General features: G+C 46.0%; 1 protein-coding gene across 5 annotated transcripts in view; it reads right to left on the reverse strand.

Annotated features, from left to right (window-relative positions):
* Positions 1–18,379, reverse strand: part of RASGRP1 (RAS guanyl releasing protein 1) — a 97,559-nt gene that overhangs the window by 43,046 nt on the left and 36,134 nt on the right. For 4 of the 5 annotated variants that reach the window (XM_023752905.1, XM_014454755.2, XM_023752904.1 and 1 more), the window contains exons 3-7: positions 13,162–13,267; positions 6,818–6,880; positions 5,764–5,895; positions 3,811–3,964; positions 359–532 (exon numbers count right to left, since the gene is read on the reverse strand). In XM_023752905.1, the coding sequence (XP_023608673.1) occupies positions 359–532; positions 3,811–3,964; positions 5,764–5,895; positions 6,818–6,880; positions 13,162–13,267 (629 nt within the window). Of the gene's footprint in view, positions 1–358; positions 533–3,810; positions 3,965–5,763; positions 5,896–6,817; positions 6,881–13,161; positions 13,268–13,654; positions 13,762–18,379 lie in introns of all 5 variants that reach the window. The other variant, XM_023752906.1, reaches the window with a different exon arrangement.

The raw sequence follows: 18,379 nt of genomic DNA on the forward strand, positions 1-18,379 counted from the left end.
TTATCAAATACTTACATGCTGCCCCTCGAACACTCAGCTTAGACATTTAACAGTGTGGGCTTAAGGACCCAAGACAACTCCAGCCCCAGGAAAACTTGGACTTGCCCTTTCCTTTGTCATGGGGGCCAGATTTGAGAAGACCATGTAGGCTGGGAAGCACCTTCTAAGAAATGTTAAATATCTAAACATCTAAAACCGTATCCCGAGCCCTGAGATGGTCCTCTCCATAGTGCCCTTGTGTGGGAACCAGAGAAGTTGCCATACCTAGACCTCAGGACAGTTGAAGGACACTAACCCCACTGGCTCAGGAGGGGAAACTTCATCTCAGCCCAGGCCACACTCCGACTCCGCCACTCACCTGAGCCACCTGGATGAACTTAATGAAGACCTCAGCTCGGAGCTGTGGGGTGGGGCGGCTGAGCACCATCAGCTGCACCCACTGGGAGATGCCGTTGCACAGGGCTATGGACCGCTCCATGGTGGGGTTCTCCTTCACACAGCTGTTCACTGCGTAGTTCTGGTAGTCGGAGAACTGCGGGGAAAGGACCACATCAGGACGCTGCTCTGGTGTTGAGGCATCTGAGGGGCATGTCGCCTCTGTTCAGTTGATGGCTCGGACCTGCTGTGGGACCGAGGAGCCCACCTCTCCTGTATGTCCTCTACTTGGCTGACAAAAGTGGTGGGGAGGAAATCTACCCACAGCATGGTCTCTACACCAGAAGTCATTAGGCTTACATGGATGTGGACTAATTCATCCAACACATGAGTTAATTCAAATACTGTATTTGGGTAGATATTGGTACTTCTAAATTCTAAAGAATAGAAGAAAAATCTCAGGACTAATCCTACCTCTGCTGCTGAAGTTAAGGGGAAAAAAGGAATTCACAAGACTTACTCCTCCCTCTCCATCCTCTCTCCTGCCTCTCTCCCTCTCCGCCAGCTGTTTTCTTACCTTAAGAGTGGGATGATAACATCTGCTCTATCTAGCACATGAAATTGTCATGAAGATTAAACATGATAAGGTATAAAACAACTTTAACTTTTCCAAGTGCTACATTAATGTGAGGTGGTACTAATAGGGTAATTACTACCTTCATGCTGAAACAAACCTGCCTGAATTTAATTTGAACTTGAACAGAGGCCAAGTGAGTTGGGTACATGAAACCTGGTTGGCTAATTCCATGACCATAGTTTCCCAGCTGGACAATAGTACTGACTGGTTGACAATCAGACAGCATATGTGAAGCAGATGTGCCAGAAGACCGCTGTAGAGGTGGTGACTGTAGCTATCGTGTCCTTGTCCCAGACAGTCCTGCTCAATAGGATACCCAAAGGCAGGCGGCGGCTGCCCGCTCCAGTGCTCCTCTGGGCGAGTTGGCGCTGCTCACCATGTGTTCACAGTGCGGCCAGCAGCATGAGGGGAAGTGAGGGGACTTTTGAGGGAAAGGTGTAAGAGCCACTGAGCGATCCGCCATGCTGCCGGCCCACAGCTGCAGAAGCTGTGTAAAGGGGAGGCCTTCCACATCTGCGTCCCTACACGACCCATGTTAACATACCCTGAGTGGCCAGATTATTATGACCGCCCCATCAGTACTTCATTGACACGTCCAAAAATACTGAATATTGAAAACTTCCTAAGCAAATACTCTCCAGGTTTTATTATTATTATTATTATTTGCATAACTAATTCACTTCATTGTACTGATGAGGTGGTCATAATAATCTGGCCACTCAGTGTTTGTCGTGTGAGTGAAAGACACACTTTCGCTTTGTCGAGCCACTGGGATTGTGGGGGCAGGCTGGGGGTTACTTCAGTATATGTTAGTCCCGCCTGACTAGGAATACACTGATGAGAAACAGCCTAAATAAAATAAATGCAAGTGAGCATTTATTTCACTATTTCACTGTGCTGTGCTTACTCACAGGGCGAAAACTCTGAGTAGGACCAAAACTACTCCCTAGGAGACACACACGGAGCAAAAATCTTACTGGTTCTAACAGAAAGTTCCCGTGACTCATTCCAGTGAATTCATTTATATATTCCTCCCACTATAAATACAACACTAACTTTACTTGTTTTTTAAAAGAATTATCCCAGTAATCTCCGCCCCCCCCCAAGTATTATAATAAACAGGAAATATCAAATGCCATCAGTTCACAGCAGGGAGACAGCTCCCTCTGGTCCCATGCCCAGGGGAAACTGCTGGAGGGACTGTACCATTCAAGCCAGGAAGGTTCCAAATGATGTGCTGCTCTGCAAACAGCACTGCCGCCCTTGGGAGCACGGGCTTAGCGTCCCTGTTCTGCACGGGTTTCCCGCTCCTGCCAGCTGGGCCCCAGCGCAGCGCAAATTTTCAGTGTGAGAATGGCTCCTTTCAGTGTCCCTCCCGTGACAGTGACGGGAAGGCACTGCCCAAATGGAAACTCCCCAGGTGGGGCCTCCCAGCAAGTCCCCTGGTTCTGTCAGGGGTGCCCTGAGGGGGCTGGGGCCAGTGCCGAGAGTCTCGCTGGGAGACTAATTTCCAAAAGGGAGCTGGGAGGTTCCTGGCTGGCTGGGCAAACCGCTGTGTGAAAACAGATGTCAACATTATGGGAGGAAAGAAGAAATAACCTCTGTCACCTGGTTGCAGGACTCTTTTCAAATAGAAGCAGGCTCTACCTTGTGGGTTTGGCTAGTGTGGTTAGAGTGTCACCCACGGACTGAAGGGTCCTGGGTTCGCTTCCGGTCAAGGGCATGTACCTCGGTTGCAGGCTCTATCTCTGGTCCCGGGAGGCAACCAATCTCTCTCTCTCTCTCTCTCTCTCTCTCTCTCTCTCTCTGTCTCTGTCTCTCATTTCTCTCTGTCTCTCCCCTTCCCCTCCCCTCTCTAAAAATCAATAGAAAAAATATCCTTAGGTGAGGATTAAAAAAGAAACACATCAAAAACAACAACAAATAGAACCAGGCTAAGTTGGTGCCGAGTGACCGAGACAGGCATGTAATTCTAGCCCCAGCTCTTAATCTAATAAGCTGTGTGACCTTGTCGAGCCACCCCTCTGGGCTTCCATCCCCTCTGGGAAACACGGGTCACTCTACGAAACGAATCCAGCAACTAGGCAGCCTCTATTTTTAGAGCAAAGCTGAAGACCATTTTGCGGTAGGGGCAGGGCTGAGTGAAGGTGCCGTTCCCCAGGAAAGTATATTGGTCAGTGAGGGTCTGCTGGCACCTGCCGTGTTGACAAGATGTCTAGTGTGGCACCAGTGTTCTTTGGCATCATGTATGGAGATTTAAGGAGCAAGTTTGGATCAGCAAAGTTTATCTCTAGAATCATCAGTGACGGCTGGGCCATGTCAGCACCACTTCATGGATTTAGGTATATTCTGGGCTGGACCAGTAACATTGACTTTATTTTGGCATGTCCCACAGCCATTCAGACCTACCCTAGAATGAACTCAAAGTCTTAGAGGATATCTCCATTTTGGAGGGAGGAAAATGAAAAAATAAAATTTCTGGCAACCTAATGACACAGGGTTAAAAAGTGTGTGTGTGTGTGTGTGTGTGTGTGTGTGTGTGTGTGTGTGTACACACACTCACATATACATGTATGCCCACTGTATTGTCTCTTGGGGGTGGGGTGGGCATGGTGGATGAAGGGGGAGGGACCGCCCAGGAATTCAGAGCACTGGTTCTCTGGACGGTACAGAGTCTAACGGGAAGGCCCACCAGCACCGAGGGCCTCGGGGGTTAGGAGGTAGACAGGCTGCTGTATTTCTCTGCTTATGTTCAGAAATGCCCCGGGGGAGCTTTCTCCTGCCCCTTGGGTACATACGGAGATCCTCCGGAAGGACTTGAACTCCAGGTAGGTGAGGTGCTCCGACAGCTCTTCTGGTTCCAGGTGGTCAAAGAGCAGGGAGACTTTCCGTTTCTTGCTGGTGTTCGATTTTATCCTTTGAGTAAGTTTCCTGGACCAGTCACGGGCATTGCTTTTGTGGGTAAACGTGAAAGAGAGAAGATAGGCAAAAAGAATACATCAAAATTGCTTTTGAATACAAGTCAGTCCAGTTTTGCACGAGAATATACAAAGAACCATTAGCTTACTTTCCTTGGCCAAAACAATGCATCAACAGAGTTTTCCCAAATCAAATTTTTCTATGGCAGCACCTAGGAAGCCTGGCTGGTTTCCTGTGAGCCTTTAGAATGCACATGGGAACTGGGGAAAAGGTGTTTAAGGCCGTGGGAAATAGGGTTCAAGCACTGGCCCCAGTTTCCTGGTCTTCAGTCCCGGCACGCCTGCTCTCTCCATGCCTGCTCGGTGTCCCATCATCCTCATAAGGGTCACAGGGACTCTAACTGGTTGGAAATCTCAAGGTGGGAGGGTAGTTTTCATGCTGGGAGGGCACAGAGAACCATGGCGAGGAGATGTCGTGCTGCAGGGGGTCATGGGGAGGAACACTGAGTGACTGCTGGCATTTTCCCCACTTCCCCAGCTGATGTCCCCGAGAGAGCCTAGCGTGCCCCCCCCCCATTTTCTTGTAACCAACCCATGCATTCTGATTCAGCGTGTTTCCTACAGTGAGGAAGCAAAGGGGAAAAGCCGTTTGAGAGGTGCAGGTTGCAGATGTGTGTTTCCCAAACTGCTATTCCTGAGAACCTTGTCTCTACAGAGGGTTCTGTGGTCAAATGAGTTTGGGAGATGCTACAAATTCTGCAGCCCCTTGTCCAACGAGCATATTACAGACTCTGAGATGCACTGCAAACTTTGCAAGTTTAACTCACTATTTCTCACATATACCTGGTCAGGCTATATCTCACTGACTAATTCCTAAAGAGCAGACTGTGGGAAATATTGGTAGAGGAAAGTCACACAGGCTGCATATTGGGACAAGGAGATTAGGGTTTGAGAAGTGCCCTGGGGCCTAGGTTCTGCACCTCTAAAATGAGGAAATTGTTACTTGAAAATCTCTTCTATCTTTTGAGTTGTATTATTCTAAGCAGAGGTACAGGGAACCCAAAGTGACAAGTTGATTTATTGGGGACCATGACATGTGACGTTTACATTTCTGCACGGCTGTGACCCAGTGCACTGAGCTTGTGTCCGGCCACTAGCTTAGCATGCTGTGTGACCCCAGACGAGCCAGACAACCTTGCTGAGTCTGTTTCCTAGGCTGTTGGATGAAACGATCTCTAGAATTCCTTTCAGTCCAGAATTCTATATTCTAAGGATCTGCACTATTGTGAAATAAAGTGGCCACTCTGAAAATTTCAGTATGCAATGTGTGCACCCTCCCCTGCCATATTTCCACAGTGGGTTGACCTCATAAATAAGAAATCCCAGAAGTAATGGGAAATATCCCTGTGATCTCTCCCAGCTCCCGAAGTCTACGTGTCTTTCATAGACTCCACATGCTAGACGCCTTCTGTTCAATACATTGTCAGCAGTCCCCCATTTTCAAGTTCAGGGGCCTCCAGGCATTAGCTGCCGTCTAGCGTGCATTTAGTCACTGTGCTTTCACTTTCTCACAACCTGGACACGTTTTAGTCACTGTCTTGCTACCTGATTGCTTTTTGACTGGGTCTTACATGGTTCCTGCTCGTGAGTATTAGTCACCCACAGCTTCATCACCAGGGGCGTCTCTGCTTGCTTGTCACATGTCAAGCTTTTCACCTTGGGGAGGTGGTTTGAACCTGCCTATCCGAGGGGCCTCTCCCAGCGGCAGAGCCGCAGCCACAGCCTGGCGTCCGGGCCAGCGGAACAGAGATGCCTCCACACCCTGGCACTCACATTTGAGTTGTGTCGATCAGGCGGCAGTGTAACTCCTCCCCACTAGCCTTCACCAGTTCCTGAAACTCCTCCATGGTGTTGGTCAAGCTGGCATCCATTTTAAACATGGTCCAGAATTCCGTTATCCAGTACCTGCATGGCGGGGGTTAGAACACAAGCCAGAACCGAAGGCCAGGGTCACTTTGGTGGGTTCTTCCCTCAAAGAGGACTGACAAAAAGACAGGTGGGTTTGCCCTTGTCTATTCCTGGGAACATGGAATATATATTCCTAACATAGAGCATAACGAGTCGGGGCGGGGGAGTGGGGAGGGAAGAAAACCGCCTGTCTGCAGCTCTCTGCCCCTCCTCGTGTTGAAGGCTTGGACAGGATAAGGTCATAGCCATGGCAGGTCTAGGCACAGCCATGCGCATCAGAGATGATCATAAATAAGACAACTACAGACAAGCTGGATGTCCCAAGATGGGCATGTGTCTGTAAATTACACTGTAAATAGTCAGGTCTCAGACTATTATATGGCCATTAAAAATAATACTTACAAAAGTTTTTCATGACTAAAGACATTTTCAATGATATTAAAGTTAAGTGAGAACAATAGGATAGAAAACTTTATATGTTTTTTAATCTCAACTATGATTAAAAAATCTGCTTGGGAAAAAAGACAAAGGAAAAATGCCAAAACAGGTAGTTGGATATGACTGCTTATTACTATAGTCATATTCTTTTCTGTATTTTCAAAATGCACGAATATGAGCTATATTACTTTTATGATTCAGACTAAAAACAAACAAGATAACCTCTCCCCATGTCGTTTGATACCAAAATACTGTAAGACTGAGGAAACCCTTGGTATAAAACATTAAGCTCAGGCACACCAGGAAAAACCAGCTGTGCTCCATTTCCAGTACCGACTGCCCTTCCAGGCTGCCCGGAGGTGATCCACAGAAAGACGTCAGGAAGGGGAAGGCAGGGGCATGAGGAAGAACCAGATCACCTTGCTTCAGTCTTTCGTGTCACCCCAGGCCACACAGACCCACATGCATGCAGAAACCTCACCTTACGAAGTAGCAGATCTTTAGGCACAGCCCTGGTGACTTCTTGGCCCAGGCGTCCTTATACGTGGGCTGTGGTTAAGGCAAATGGAGCTTCTGCGACAGCAACCAAACAGCTTCTCATCTGTGGAAGTGTTTGCTAAAACCAACCCCCTCCCGAAATAAATTTCAAATGAAAATGTATTCTTATCTCTCCCCATAGATAAAAACCTACTTGGTGTGTTCGGCTGTATGTGATTATCCTCTACAAGGGTGGCGTGGGGACTATCTAGCTCACGCTGAAATGGCGGTGGGAGGAGGCCACCGCGTCTCCTCTGCAGAAGTAGAGCTAGGAAGTCCATGGCAGGGAAAGCCCCGCGCAGGTGACTATAAGAAGTGCCAGCGGGGCAATGACCTCCCGCCCGGGACCAGGAGACCAGGAGTCCAATGAGCCCAGTTAAAGAGAGCAGCCCCTTCTCACCTTTTACGATGCTTCTAGTAACTGATAAACAACTGGTGCCGTGAATTCGAGGAGAGGGGGAAGGAATAAATATTCAGATATAGTGTCATGACAATAATAGCAAAATGGTAATATATGCCTAGAGGATGTTAGTAGGTTGACCTTGTAAGTTGGATGGCAAGTCGGACAAAGCCATGTGAATAATGTGAATAAAGCCAAAATACAATCGAGACATGTTAAGGATCCATATCATCTGGAATATTCCATGAAATGGTGCCATCCTAAGAATATGAAAGAATAGCAGATTCCATCAAGTTCCCATGTTGAAGAGCAGCAATTGTCAACCTTTTTCATCTCATGGTACACATTAACTGATTACTAAAATTCTGCAGTACACCAAAAAATATATTTTTTGCCAATCTGACAAATAAAGAGGTATAGTTTTAATTCATTCACACTGGACAATTATTGTGTTGGCTGTTGTCATTTTTTTTTGTTTGACAATCTAAGGAAACAGAAGTCAGAGCTCCTAACTAAATAGTCAGGTATTGCATGTTTTAAAAATTCTTGCAGCACATCGGTTGAAAGTTGCTGCTCTAGAGCTTAGATGGAAAGAATATTCACTTAAAAGAAATGCAAAATCCAATCCAGTGATGAACCTGGGCAGGCCCTACCATCTTCCGCAAACAGAATGAGCAAGCAGGCCATGTAGTCTGTGTGCCCTGCAAGACTCTGCCCTCTTTCTCATGGAAAAACTGTGCCATAATAACTGCAATGCAGGGCCCCTGAGATAAAACCAGGGAGAAGCCAGCAGAGATCTCAAATAACCAGGACAGAAGCGGCCTTCTTTCAGTGGGAGCGCACACTGTAACCCCTGCAAAACTCAGAGTCAACTACAGCAAAGTAAAGACAGCCAAAATCATATTATTGATGTTTTTATTAGGAAGGCATCTGTGCGTTTTGAGATTTTATATGCCTGTAAAGCTTAAGAGTATATTAGAATGGTAGCATGGAAACTCCAATTTGGAATATATAATTAATTGTGGTTTTAAATTGAAACCTTATTAAGTTTATGCATTGCTTTGGAGCAGTGGTTCTCAACCTTGGCTGCACATTAGAATAACTTTAATCTACTAGAGTTATAAAAATTATTTCAAATTCAGGGAAGCCTCTGAAATCTTTAAAAATAAACTAAAGTGTAAAATTCATAATTGTTTAAAACCATAGGGAGTATTTAATTAGCATTTTCCAAATTAACCAAAAAATTTTCAAGGCCCCTTAAAAAGATTTGATGGAACATGAGAGACTTATAGAAAGAATACGACTTGTGAGCTAAAACCGGGTCCCTAAAGAAAAACTATGGTTGTGAAATTTGTACTTTCAATAAAATTAATTTTAAAAACATATTTTAATAGATTTACTGCTTATAAAATCTGTCTTTGACGGCACCAAAACAAAACTACACCCACATCAACAAATGAAATAAAAATTAAAATAAGCCCAGCCAACTGGCAAACTTCATGAAGTAACAGTTTCTGATACCGGCCTTTCTTTGGGCCTTAAAGGTAGGAGTGGAAATGCGATGACTTTACGTGTTTTAATGCCACATCGCTAAGAAAATGCATCCCCTGAACGCAAAGAGGTTCACGCATAAGGCACATTTTAGATAGGTATGTCTTAGATTCTATATTTGAATTATTTGACCAACTTGTTGAAATTTTTATTCTTCCTTTTTAGTAAGGAAGGCACAGAAACCCATCTATTTTAACACAACTAAATGGACATAGAAATCAACATGGTGCCCTTTATGTGGAGTTTATCTTCCTCTGGTGGTTTCTTATCCTCTTCAAATGGGGGGCGTAGCGTCTGCAAACCCAGTGGCCTGCAGTCAGGGGCTGAGCCGCTGTGGGCATGCGGGATGCCAGGCAGGATGGCAGAGCCTCCCAAGGCCATCAGAGCCCCGATGCATAGCAGAGGCAGGGCACCCGCTTTCTCACTCGAGGAGCTGGAAGCCAGTGCTGATGACAAGGCCAGCAGCAAGAGGCTTGGGCGCCTGCAACCTAGTAAACGTCCCTGTTGCTGACAGTTCAGGCCCAACCTGTCTTCCTTCCCTTCAGGCTGGTCCTGTGCCTGGGAAGTACCAGGGCAGTTCTGACTGCGCTCTTCAGGCATCTGAACTATTCAAAGCATGTTTTATTTTTTTTCCTTTTTTTTAAACAATGGAAAAGCAAGAAACCATCTGAGCTTATTTTATTAACAATTCTATTACCTCCAAGCCAGAACAGGGAAACGAACTGTGAAGACAAAATAGTTTTGCCTTCAATGTTTAACCTGGGTTTCAATGACGGGAAATCTTACTCCATATTCCCTTCTTAGAATCCCTCCCCTGACCCCAGACTTGAGCAAAGCCCAGGTTTCTCACCTAAAGGTCCTGACAGATACAGAAAAAGTATCTCAGTGTTTTGCATCCATGACAGTGCAACATTCATCGAGCCCTCCCATGAGATGGCCACTTAGCTAAGTTCTAGAGAAACAAAGATAAATACGCCTTTGGTTCCTGCCCTCGAGGGGACACACAGTTTCCTGGGGGAGACAATTCGTAAATAGGTAAGTTACAATATGGTGTGTGTATATAGGTTAAAACTATACCTATCTTGTCTTAAAGTAACTTGTAATTTAATTAATTTTTCAGCACCCTTGCAAAATTCCATATTACTAACACAATTCAAACTACAGCAACTAGACACAAAAGTTTTGAGTTTTCCTTAAATGTCATCTATAAATACCAGAGAATACAGGTATTACATTTCAAAACTTATAAACTAAACCTTAGGCAGATCGATGTATTTAGCTAACAGAACAGAATGAAAATCCCCTCAAGGCAGATGACAGCCAGGCAGACACGAGACACTGACCACTTAGGTGATAGAGAACAAGTCACGGGAATGAAATATGTTTTCACATCAACGGCACTATTTTAAAGCACTAGATGTATTTCCCAAGGGGGAGGGAGTGGGAAGGTCCGGAAAGATTTCACTGAGGGTCATGAAAGAATTTGCTAGGCTTACAGCGAGGAAAAGGCGCTCCAGGCCAGGAACTGGGTGAGGACCCGTGACAGTCGGGGCGTTGAGAAGCTCAGTGTGGAGGGGAAAAGGTTTCTTTAAAAAATTTTTATTATTTTATTATTTTACTTAAAAGAGAGAGGAAGGGAGAGAGAGATAGAAACATCGATGAGAGAAATATCGATTGGCTGCCTCCTGCACACCCCTACTGGGGATGGAGCCCACAACCTGAGCATGTGCCCTGACCAGGAATCAAACCAGTGACCTCTTGGTTCCTGGGTCCATGCTCAACTGCTGAGCCACACCCAGGGTTTCTGGGAGCTGCAGGACAAAGCAGGAGAGACACTGAATTGGGTCAGACCCTGGAGGGCTGTCTCCTGGCAACCGAGGGGTCTGATGTCACCTCCCCTAGTGGGCAGAGGCTCTGAAGCAAAGGTTACCCCACTTCTCAGGAAAGTAACTTCAGAGGATGACAATGAATTGGGGGGGGGGCGGGTAGAAGGCACATAGGTGAGAAGACCCTGGGACTATGGCCGGCCATGGCATGGAAATGCAGAGGAGAGACCAGATGAGAGTCATTTCTGAAGTCAAAACCCTGGGATTGGGTGACGGCCGGAAGGAGGTGAGAGGCAGGAAGGAGTGCAGGGTGCTTCTGATGTGGTTTAGGCCACTGAGCGGGTGATGACACCATTAACTGAAACTGAAAATGAAAATACAGGTGTCAAAGCAGAGTTAACGGGGTGGTAGTTGGGGAGAGAGGGTGGTGAGTTAAGTTTTGAACATATTAAAATTGATGTCCTAACTAGTCCAAACTTTTTAAAGAAATGGCTTGGGTTAGAGAAATACAGACTCGAAAGTCACCAACACAGAGGAATGGTGGTGAAAATCCCGGTGAGACATCGCCCAGGGAAGGAAGAGGAGTGAGAGCACAAGAGGATGCTACCCAGGAGTTCAGAGGCCCTCAGAGAAGGTGCTGGGTGGGAAGCTGGAGGGGTGCCGGGAGGAAGGAGTGCCGGGAAGGTGCATTCCGGAGCCCTGGAGGGCGGGTTTGGAGAGGCAGGGGTGTCAGCAGTGCCCAGGGCTTCTGGGAGGTCACCCTAAACTAGGATGGAAAAAAGCCATTGGGAGGTTGCTGGTGACATCAGAGGAAAGTTCGAGTGCAGGGGTGGGGGCCACTGTTGAATTAGGAGTGGGAGGGAGCTGAGAGATTGGAGATAGTGGGTGCAGACTATTTTAAGAAGTTTGCGCATCAAATTTCTAACCCTAACAATGGAATGAAGGGGAGGCAGGGCTGAGAGTTTATTTTTAGGTTGGAGGCATTTCGATGTGTTTTAGGCTGAGGGGCAGGTGCCACTGACGAGGCAGTTTAAGAGTGCAGGAAAGGGGAAGTACTGATGGGGGAGATCCTGTGAGCAGGGGCAGGCAGGGCGGGAAGGGAGAGGCGTCCATTCGCTGTGTAGGTGGGCATCCCAGGTACGATGTAGTCCTTAGACCAGTGGTTCTCAACCTTCCTAATGCCGCGACCCTTTAATACAGTTCCTCATGTTGTGGTGACCCCCAATTTCATTGTTACAAATTGAACATAATTAAAGCATAGTGATTAATCACAAAAACAATATGTATTTATATATGTGTTTTCCGATGGTCTTAGGCAACCCCTGTGGAAGGGTCATTCGACCCCCAAAGGGGTCTCAACTCACAGGTTGAGAACTGCTGCCTTAGACCAACAAACAATTTTTCCAGTGAGAAATACTTCATCCCTGGCACTGTTTAGAATTGCTGGTACATGGAGTTAATAAAAAGCAGACCAACTCTGAGTTGGTTTTATTATGGTTTTAAAATTCTCTGCAGACGAGACACTACTTATTACCTGCACCTCTTATGATGTGAACCCCTCCCAATGCCCCGCCCTTGGAAGGCACTGGAGACACCTCCTTTGAGAGGGGAGGTAAAGATATATAAGTGGAGTGGGGGCGGGCTGGAGGGGTTCAATGGGGGAACAAGGGGGACATACGTAATACTTTCAAAAATAAAGAATTGTTTTTTAAAAGAGATATATAAGTGGGTTTAGAAAAGAGATTTGGTCCTGATGGGTATGGGTGTGTGTGTGTGTGTGTATGCGCATGCGTGCCTGTCATAAGATGAAAAGGTAGGGTCAGGAGAGGTGGTGAAGATGAGAAGAGCTGCAAGTCATGACTCAGAGCCGGGGACCTGGGCTTCGGGCGCTAAACAGTCTCACCCCACCCACAGGTTCTCTTCGGAGGCCACAGCTTACAGTGCCATCCGCGAGAGGGAGAGGGCAGGCAATTCCCCACCCTACTCGGTTCACACCCCACAAGAAGGTTACAGTCCAGCTGGGTTTGCTGCCTGCAGCAAAAGGCACCAGCAGACTCCAGTTGCTGTGGCACCAGGAAGCCTTGGCCAGAACCTGGGGAAAGTTCCAGAATTGGTCAGGAAAGCCAGAATGCATGTCATCACTTGAGTCATGCTTGCACCCTTGTCAATCTGCACAGGCAACTGTGAAGTTGGATGAATCAACAAGAGAAGTATTGTCACCAGCCAGAGAAGACTGTTTGCATGCTGATTTCTTTGACTACTTCCCAGAGCAATCGGCATCAATAGCATCGCCCTGCCCAACTGAAGGTACACATACACATGTATGTACACACACACACACACACACACACACACACACACACACCATGTCCCTGAAAGGACGTGTGACATGTGAATCTATTTACCACTCAGGATTATTCCAAACCAATCAAAATAAAAGCATACTTCCGATTTCCAGCTACTCTTGAGCGCTCCTACTGGGGACTGCCAGCGGGTCTGCTGAAAGGATATAGGGCGATCACTTTTTGGAGCAGTTCCGCAGAGGAAATGATCACTCGGTGCATGGTCAGCATGACTTGCAGCAGTTGGTTACTTCGACACAGGTTTCCATCTGCATCTGAAACATAGAGAGCAGCATCTGAGCGAGGCCCCAGAGAGAAACCAGCCCCGACCACCCTCCATGACACGAAGGTGCGGGCCCAACGGGCGTCTCCAGGCACAGTGCTTTTCTCCCACTGCCTCTGGCGCCACACTCCCTCCCTGCTTTGCTTTTCTTATCCTCCTGCCGTATTCTCCCCTTCGCAAAATGTCCATTTTGATGCCCGTTAACCACCCACTGGGAGGTGGTGGAATCTTGGGAAAGGGATAAAATTTGCACCAGTGCACCCGAAAGCAGAAGCAGATCCAGGTTTTGTGGGGCCCAAAGTGCATATGATGGCGGGTCCTTTCTAGGGCCACAGTCAAAAAAGTATAGTGTTAATAGATTTCAGTTAAAATGCCTTACTTTTGCAACTTGGCCAAAACATGATCATCTGAATACATGTCGAGGGCTCTCCCACGGCGTGGAGGAGCTCTGAAAAAAGCTCCCCTAGTTTTATGGGCAGGCTGCCTCTGCATGACAATAAAGGAGGAAGACTATGGGGAAACATTACATTTGGAGATATGGGTGAGTTACAAGTATCCAAAAGCTTGGTTAGCTAGGTTTTCCAAAGCTCAGCTGATATCAAATAATAAGATGCATTCTATACATTGGCATTGGGTATAAAGATTTCTCTTGGAGGGCTTTTCAAAATCTTTTCAATAGTGATGACATGAAGTACTAGGGGCTATGCCGGTCTTTTGATGCCAGACCTGCGCTCTGTCCTTCACCATGGACTGCATCACCAGTGCTAGCTAGCTTCCAGCTGTGCTCAGCCATGAGGAAGCATCAGCAAGAGAAGGGAGAAGAGAAGTCAGGCCATGTCTTTGCCCTCCCTTCTCTGCTCTGCACCACTTCCCTGAAAGGAGCTGCAGGTCTCTCCCATGAACCATCCCACTGGTTGGCCCCTCGTGACTCCTGCTTCCCCTGGGATCTAACCCTGCTCATCTCCTTGGCCCTTGGCCCTCTGGCCCTGAGGGTAGCAATGACTTGTGGCTGTTGACAGTCTCTGGGCGCAACATCTGTTAATTCTACTTTATCTCTGTAAATAGCTCCTTCATCTATGTGTCTTCAATTAAACAAACCATGCGAATTCTATTCTCCGTTGGGAACTTGACTAATGCAGGATAAAATATCAAATGAAAGAATAAACATGAATTGCTTTATCATTGATAGCTCTTTAAAATGTGTTATACAAAAGGGGTTGTCATTTTCATTCTTTCCAAGTGTGCCAAACTGTAAGTAAAAGACATAGTGCACTTGGACTCAGGATTCAGAAGTCCTCGCTCATCCTCAAAAGATGACCTGAAGCCATAGTTCCTGAGAAAATGTAAGTAAGCTGCCAGGGTCACTCACCTTGCCATCACCAAACCCACTGATTTCCCACATTCCATTACTGCCTGCTGTTTCCATGGAGGCCTTTCTGAGGCCATGGCTCCCACTGAGCTCTGGGTCTCCTTCCTCAAGGACTCTGATCCTGCCTTTGTCTACTTTCTTCCCTGCATCATCTACTTCTCTCTCTCTCTCTCTCTCTCTCTCTCTCTCTCTCTCTCCTACTTTACTCCCACTGGCATTTAAATATGCATCAGACTTTCCTATTTAAAACACAATGAAATAAAACAAAACCTTAAATTGGCATCCTCTCTAGCTACCTCTCCATTTCTCTGTTCTCCTTTTCAGCAAAATCTCCCTGTCATCAATTTATCAATTCCTGTTCCTTCTCAACCATCCCATTCTGACTTCTAACTCCATCATTCCACTTAGTGGAGTTCTCAACCTGTGGGTCGCGAACAATGAAAATACATCCTGCATATCAGATATTTACATTACAATTCATAACAGTAGCAAAATTACAGTTATGAAGTAGCAACGAAAATAATTTTATGGTTGGGGGTCACCACAACATGAGGAACTGTATTAAAGGGTCGCGGCATTAGGAAGGTTGAGAACCACTGCATATTGTATTTTCAAGGTCACCAACCAGCCCCACCAAATCCTGTAGTGCATGCCTCTGTCCTCAGCTTACTTTATGACTCAAGTTGCATTCAAGCCAACCCACGTTGACAACTCTCTTTCCTGGAACACTTTCTTCTCTTGGCTCCCATACATCACACTTTCTCAGCTTCTCTCTCAGTCTCTTCTTCTGCCTCTTCTTCCTCTGCTGAGCTTTTAAATGTCACTGTGCTCTGTGGTTTATTCCTCCCACTTCTTTTTTTCTAACAATTTTTAAAATTTAAAACTTCTTAAAATTTAAATTAAAAAATTAACTAATTTTTTTTCCTAAGTGAACTTATCTAGTCCTTTGGCTAAAAATGCCACCTATATGCTGATGACTGCCCAACTTATATCTTCAGCCCCAAGTACTGAATTAGTCTGTCCAACACACTTGGCAAATCCACTCAGATATCCGGTTTCAAACTTAACTCATCCAAACAAAACTCATGACCTTCCCCCTCGACCCCCGCCAAATTCATTCCTCCTCCACTTTTCTTCATCTCAGCAAATAGCACCACCGACCATCCTCTTAAATAAAAAACCTAGGAGTCATCCTTCATGCCTCACTTTCTCTCATAGCCAATCCATCAGCAAGCCTCTGCTGTTTCCACGGGAGGTCTTTCAAACTCTACTTTCAAACTATATCTCAAACCTGTCCATTTCCCTCCAGCCCTGCCATTTTATTAGTTGTAGCTATGATCGCAAGGCAATAACCTAGATGCCCTTCCTGTTTCCACTCTACAGTCAATTCTCCACTCAGAAGTCAGGAACGAGCTTCTAAAACCCATGAATCAGGTCATGTGCTTAATGTGCTTTAGTGAACTCCGTTATACTGGTAATAAAACTCAAAATCCTTACAATGGCCAATGGAGCTCCACAGGTTCTGGCCCCTTTTACCATTTCCCACTTTATTTCCTGTTTCATACCCGATTACTCCTCTCCGCACCTCTACTTATGCAATCAAGTAGACTACAATTATAGAGGTAACTTTTCAATTCAGTATCTGACAATATAGTTTTTATGACACAGCTTTCCTCACAGAGCTAGTAGTGCTCATACTCCCATGTAGGATGGTAAAGAGCAGAAAAGACTGTGAAATGTATTTGTAGGGCATCAGAATGGTCAAAGGAGCTATGGACACAGTCCCAGGCTTCTTTCGTGTGGACAGAATCTAAGGCTTGTGACTCAACTCTTCTTTGTGGTTGGCTAGCATCTTTTAACAATGTCATTTCTAATTCTCACAACTCTGCAATGTTGGTATTGTTCATGGCATGCAGATGAGGAAATGAAAGCATGGTGACATTGGGTAATTTGTTCTGGGTCAAAGAGACAATGGGTGGAGGACCTAGGATCTGCTCCAGGTTTGTCGGATTCCGGAAGCCCTGCTCCTTCTACTGCGCTCGGCTGCACACGGCACACCCATTTCTTAGGCTAGGGAATTTGAGTGTTAAATGGGAGGCCAAAGTGGATGAGCTAAAAGATCTCTTCCAGTCCTTAGGTTATAAATCTAAGAGATGTCACTGGGACGTGGGATTGGGACTCCAGTGGTTTCTGAAAGTCTCTTATAAGCCTTGGTTAATTGATATTGATCATCAAAGTTACCTTTAAAGTAAGAAGCATGCTGTGTCTAAGATTCACAAGCAAAGTCACACTCCATTTTCTCTCGCACTCTTTTTACACAGTTCTGTGACGCTCCCCACTGTGGCTTGTTAATCCTCATGTGCTCTCTGTGGAGTGAGGGCAAGGCCAGGAGGGGATGATCCACTCAGCAAAGGGAGGCAGAGACGGGGTGACAGCAGAAGCACCTGGGTATCTGGTCCTGAACTCCCTTCTCAGCTCTCCTTTTTCAACAGGAGAATGCCTTGGTGTATCACTTGCCCTCATCCCACTGCCATCTCTCCCCACGTGACCTCATCACCGATGCATTTCCTTCCTGACCGCCTCTCAGCTAGCACTACTTCCTTTTTGAGGGGGAGAGCCTCTTTTTGAAAGTCAAAGGGAGCCTACCTTCCAGGCTGCTGGATTTTATTGATATTTTGATGTAATTGGTGTAAGGTGATTTAAATATTTCAATGAATAATTTCATTTTGTTTGCATCTTGAAGCTTTTTAAAAATGCAAGGTGTCAAACTAAAAATTCTAATAAGTAAAATGTGCAATGCATAGTAAAATATGCAGATTTTCTCATCCCCATCTGCTTCTCCTTACACTTCAGGGGAAGACTTCTTTAAAGGGGTGAAAACTCAGTGGGTACAAAATGTCAGTCTTACACACTCTATACTTGTCTTGGAGAATAAAGTACGCTGCCAGAGAGCTATACAACTTAAAGGCCCACCCAACCCGGGGACCATTTGTTCCTCAAGCAAACAGGAAAGTCACGTGGCTTCTGGACAGTCATTTGTCTCTGAAGCAACAACCCATTTTCCATCATTAGACTCAGTGGCAGCAATAGCGACACTTCATGGAATCACAGAATCTCGGGGTGGAAAAGACTTTAGTCATCTACCTCGACCTTCCATCCGATGCATTATTTCCTTCTAAAAGTGTCACAGGTAAGTGGCTATCTAGCCTCTGCTTGTACCCTTCCAATGAGAGGATACTCCTTTTCTATATAGCAACTTCTCATTCTACTTAGATTAAAAACAGTTTTGGACACAATTAATCAACACCGATAATTAACCCGCTCTGTGCGAGGCACCGTCCTAGGTCCCGAAGGAGACCTGAAGAGCTGCAAAACACTCGCCATTGAGGAGCTCACAGTCTAGTTGGGGAATGGGACACACACCCAAGACACCAAACAATACTAGACAGTAAATATGAAGAGTGAAGCGGAGGAGGCCACGCTACATAGTGGTCAAGTTCAGAAGGGGAGAGATCCTATCCAGCCTGGTGGCTCAGTAAGCATCTCTTGATATCCGTGATGAGGTGACCCAGAACTTCAAGATTCAAGAGGCCTTATGATCCAGCCCTCTTCCTCTAAATCAGCCTGCACACTCTTTTTTTTTTCCTTTCTGTGGTTTAATCTTAAATAAGCTACTTGCCCCTGAGAGCAATGAACTGCTCCCTGATGGTTAGAATCATGTGAAAGGAAATTTGC

This window comes from Myotis lucifugus, unplaced genomic scaffold (assembly GCF_000147115.1).
Source record: "Myotis lucifugus unplaced genomic scaffold, Myoluc2.0 scaffold_38, whole genome shotgun sequence".
Lineage (NCBI taxonomy): Eukaryota > Metazoa > Chordata > Mammalia > Chiroptera > Vespertilionidae > Myotis > Myotis lucifugus.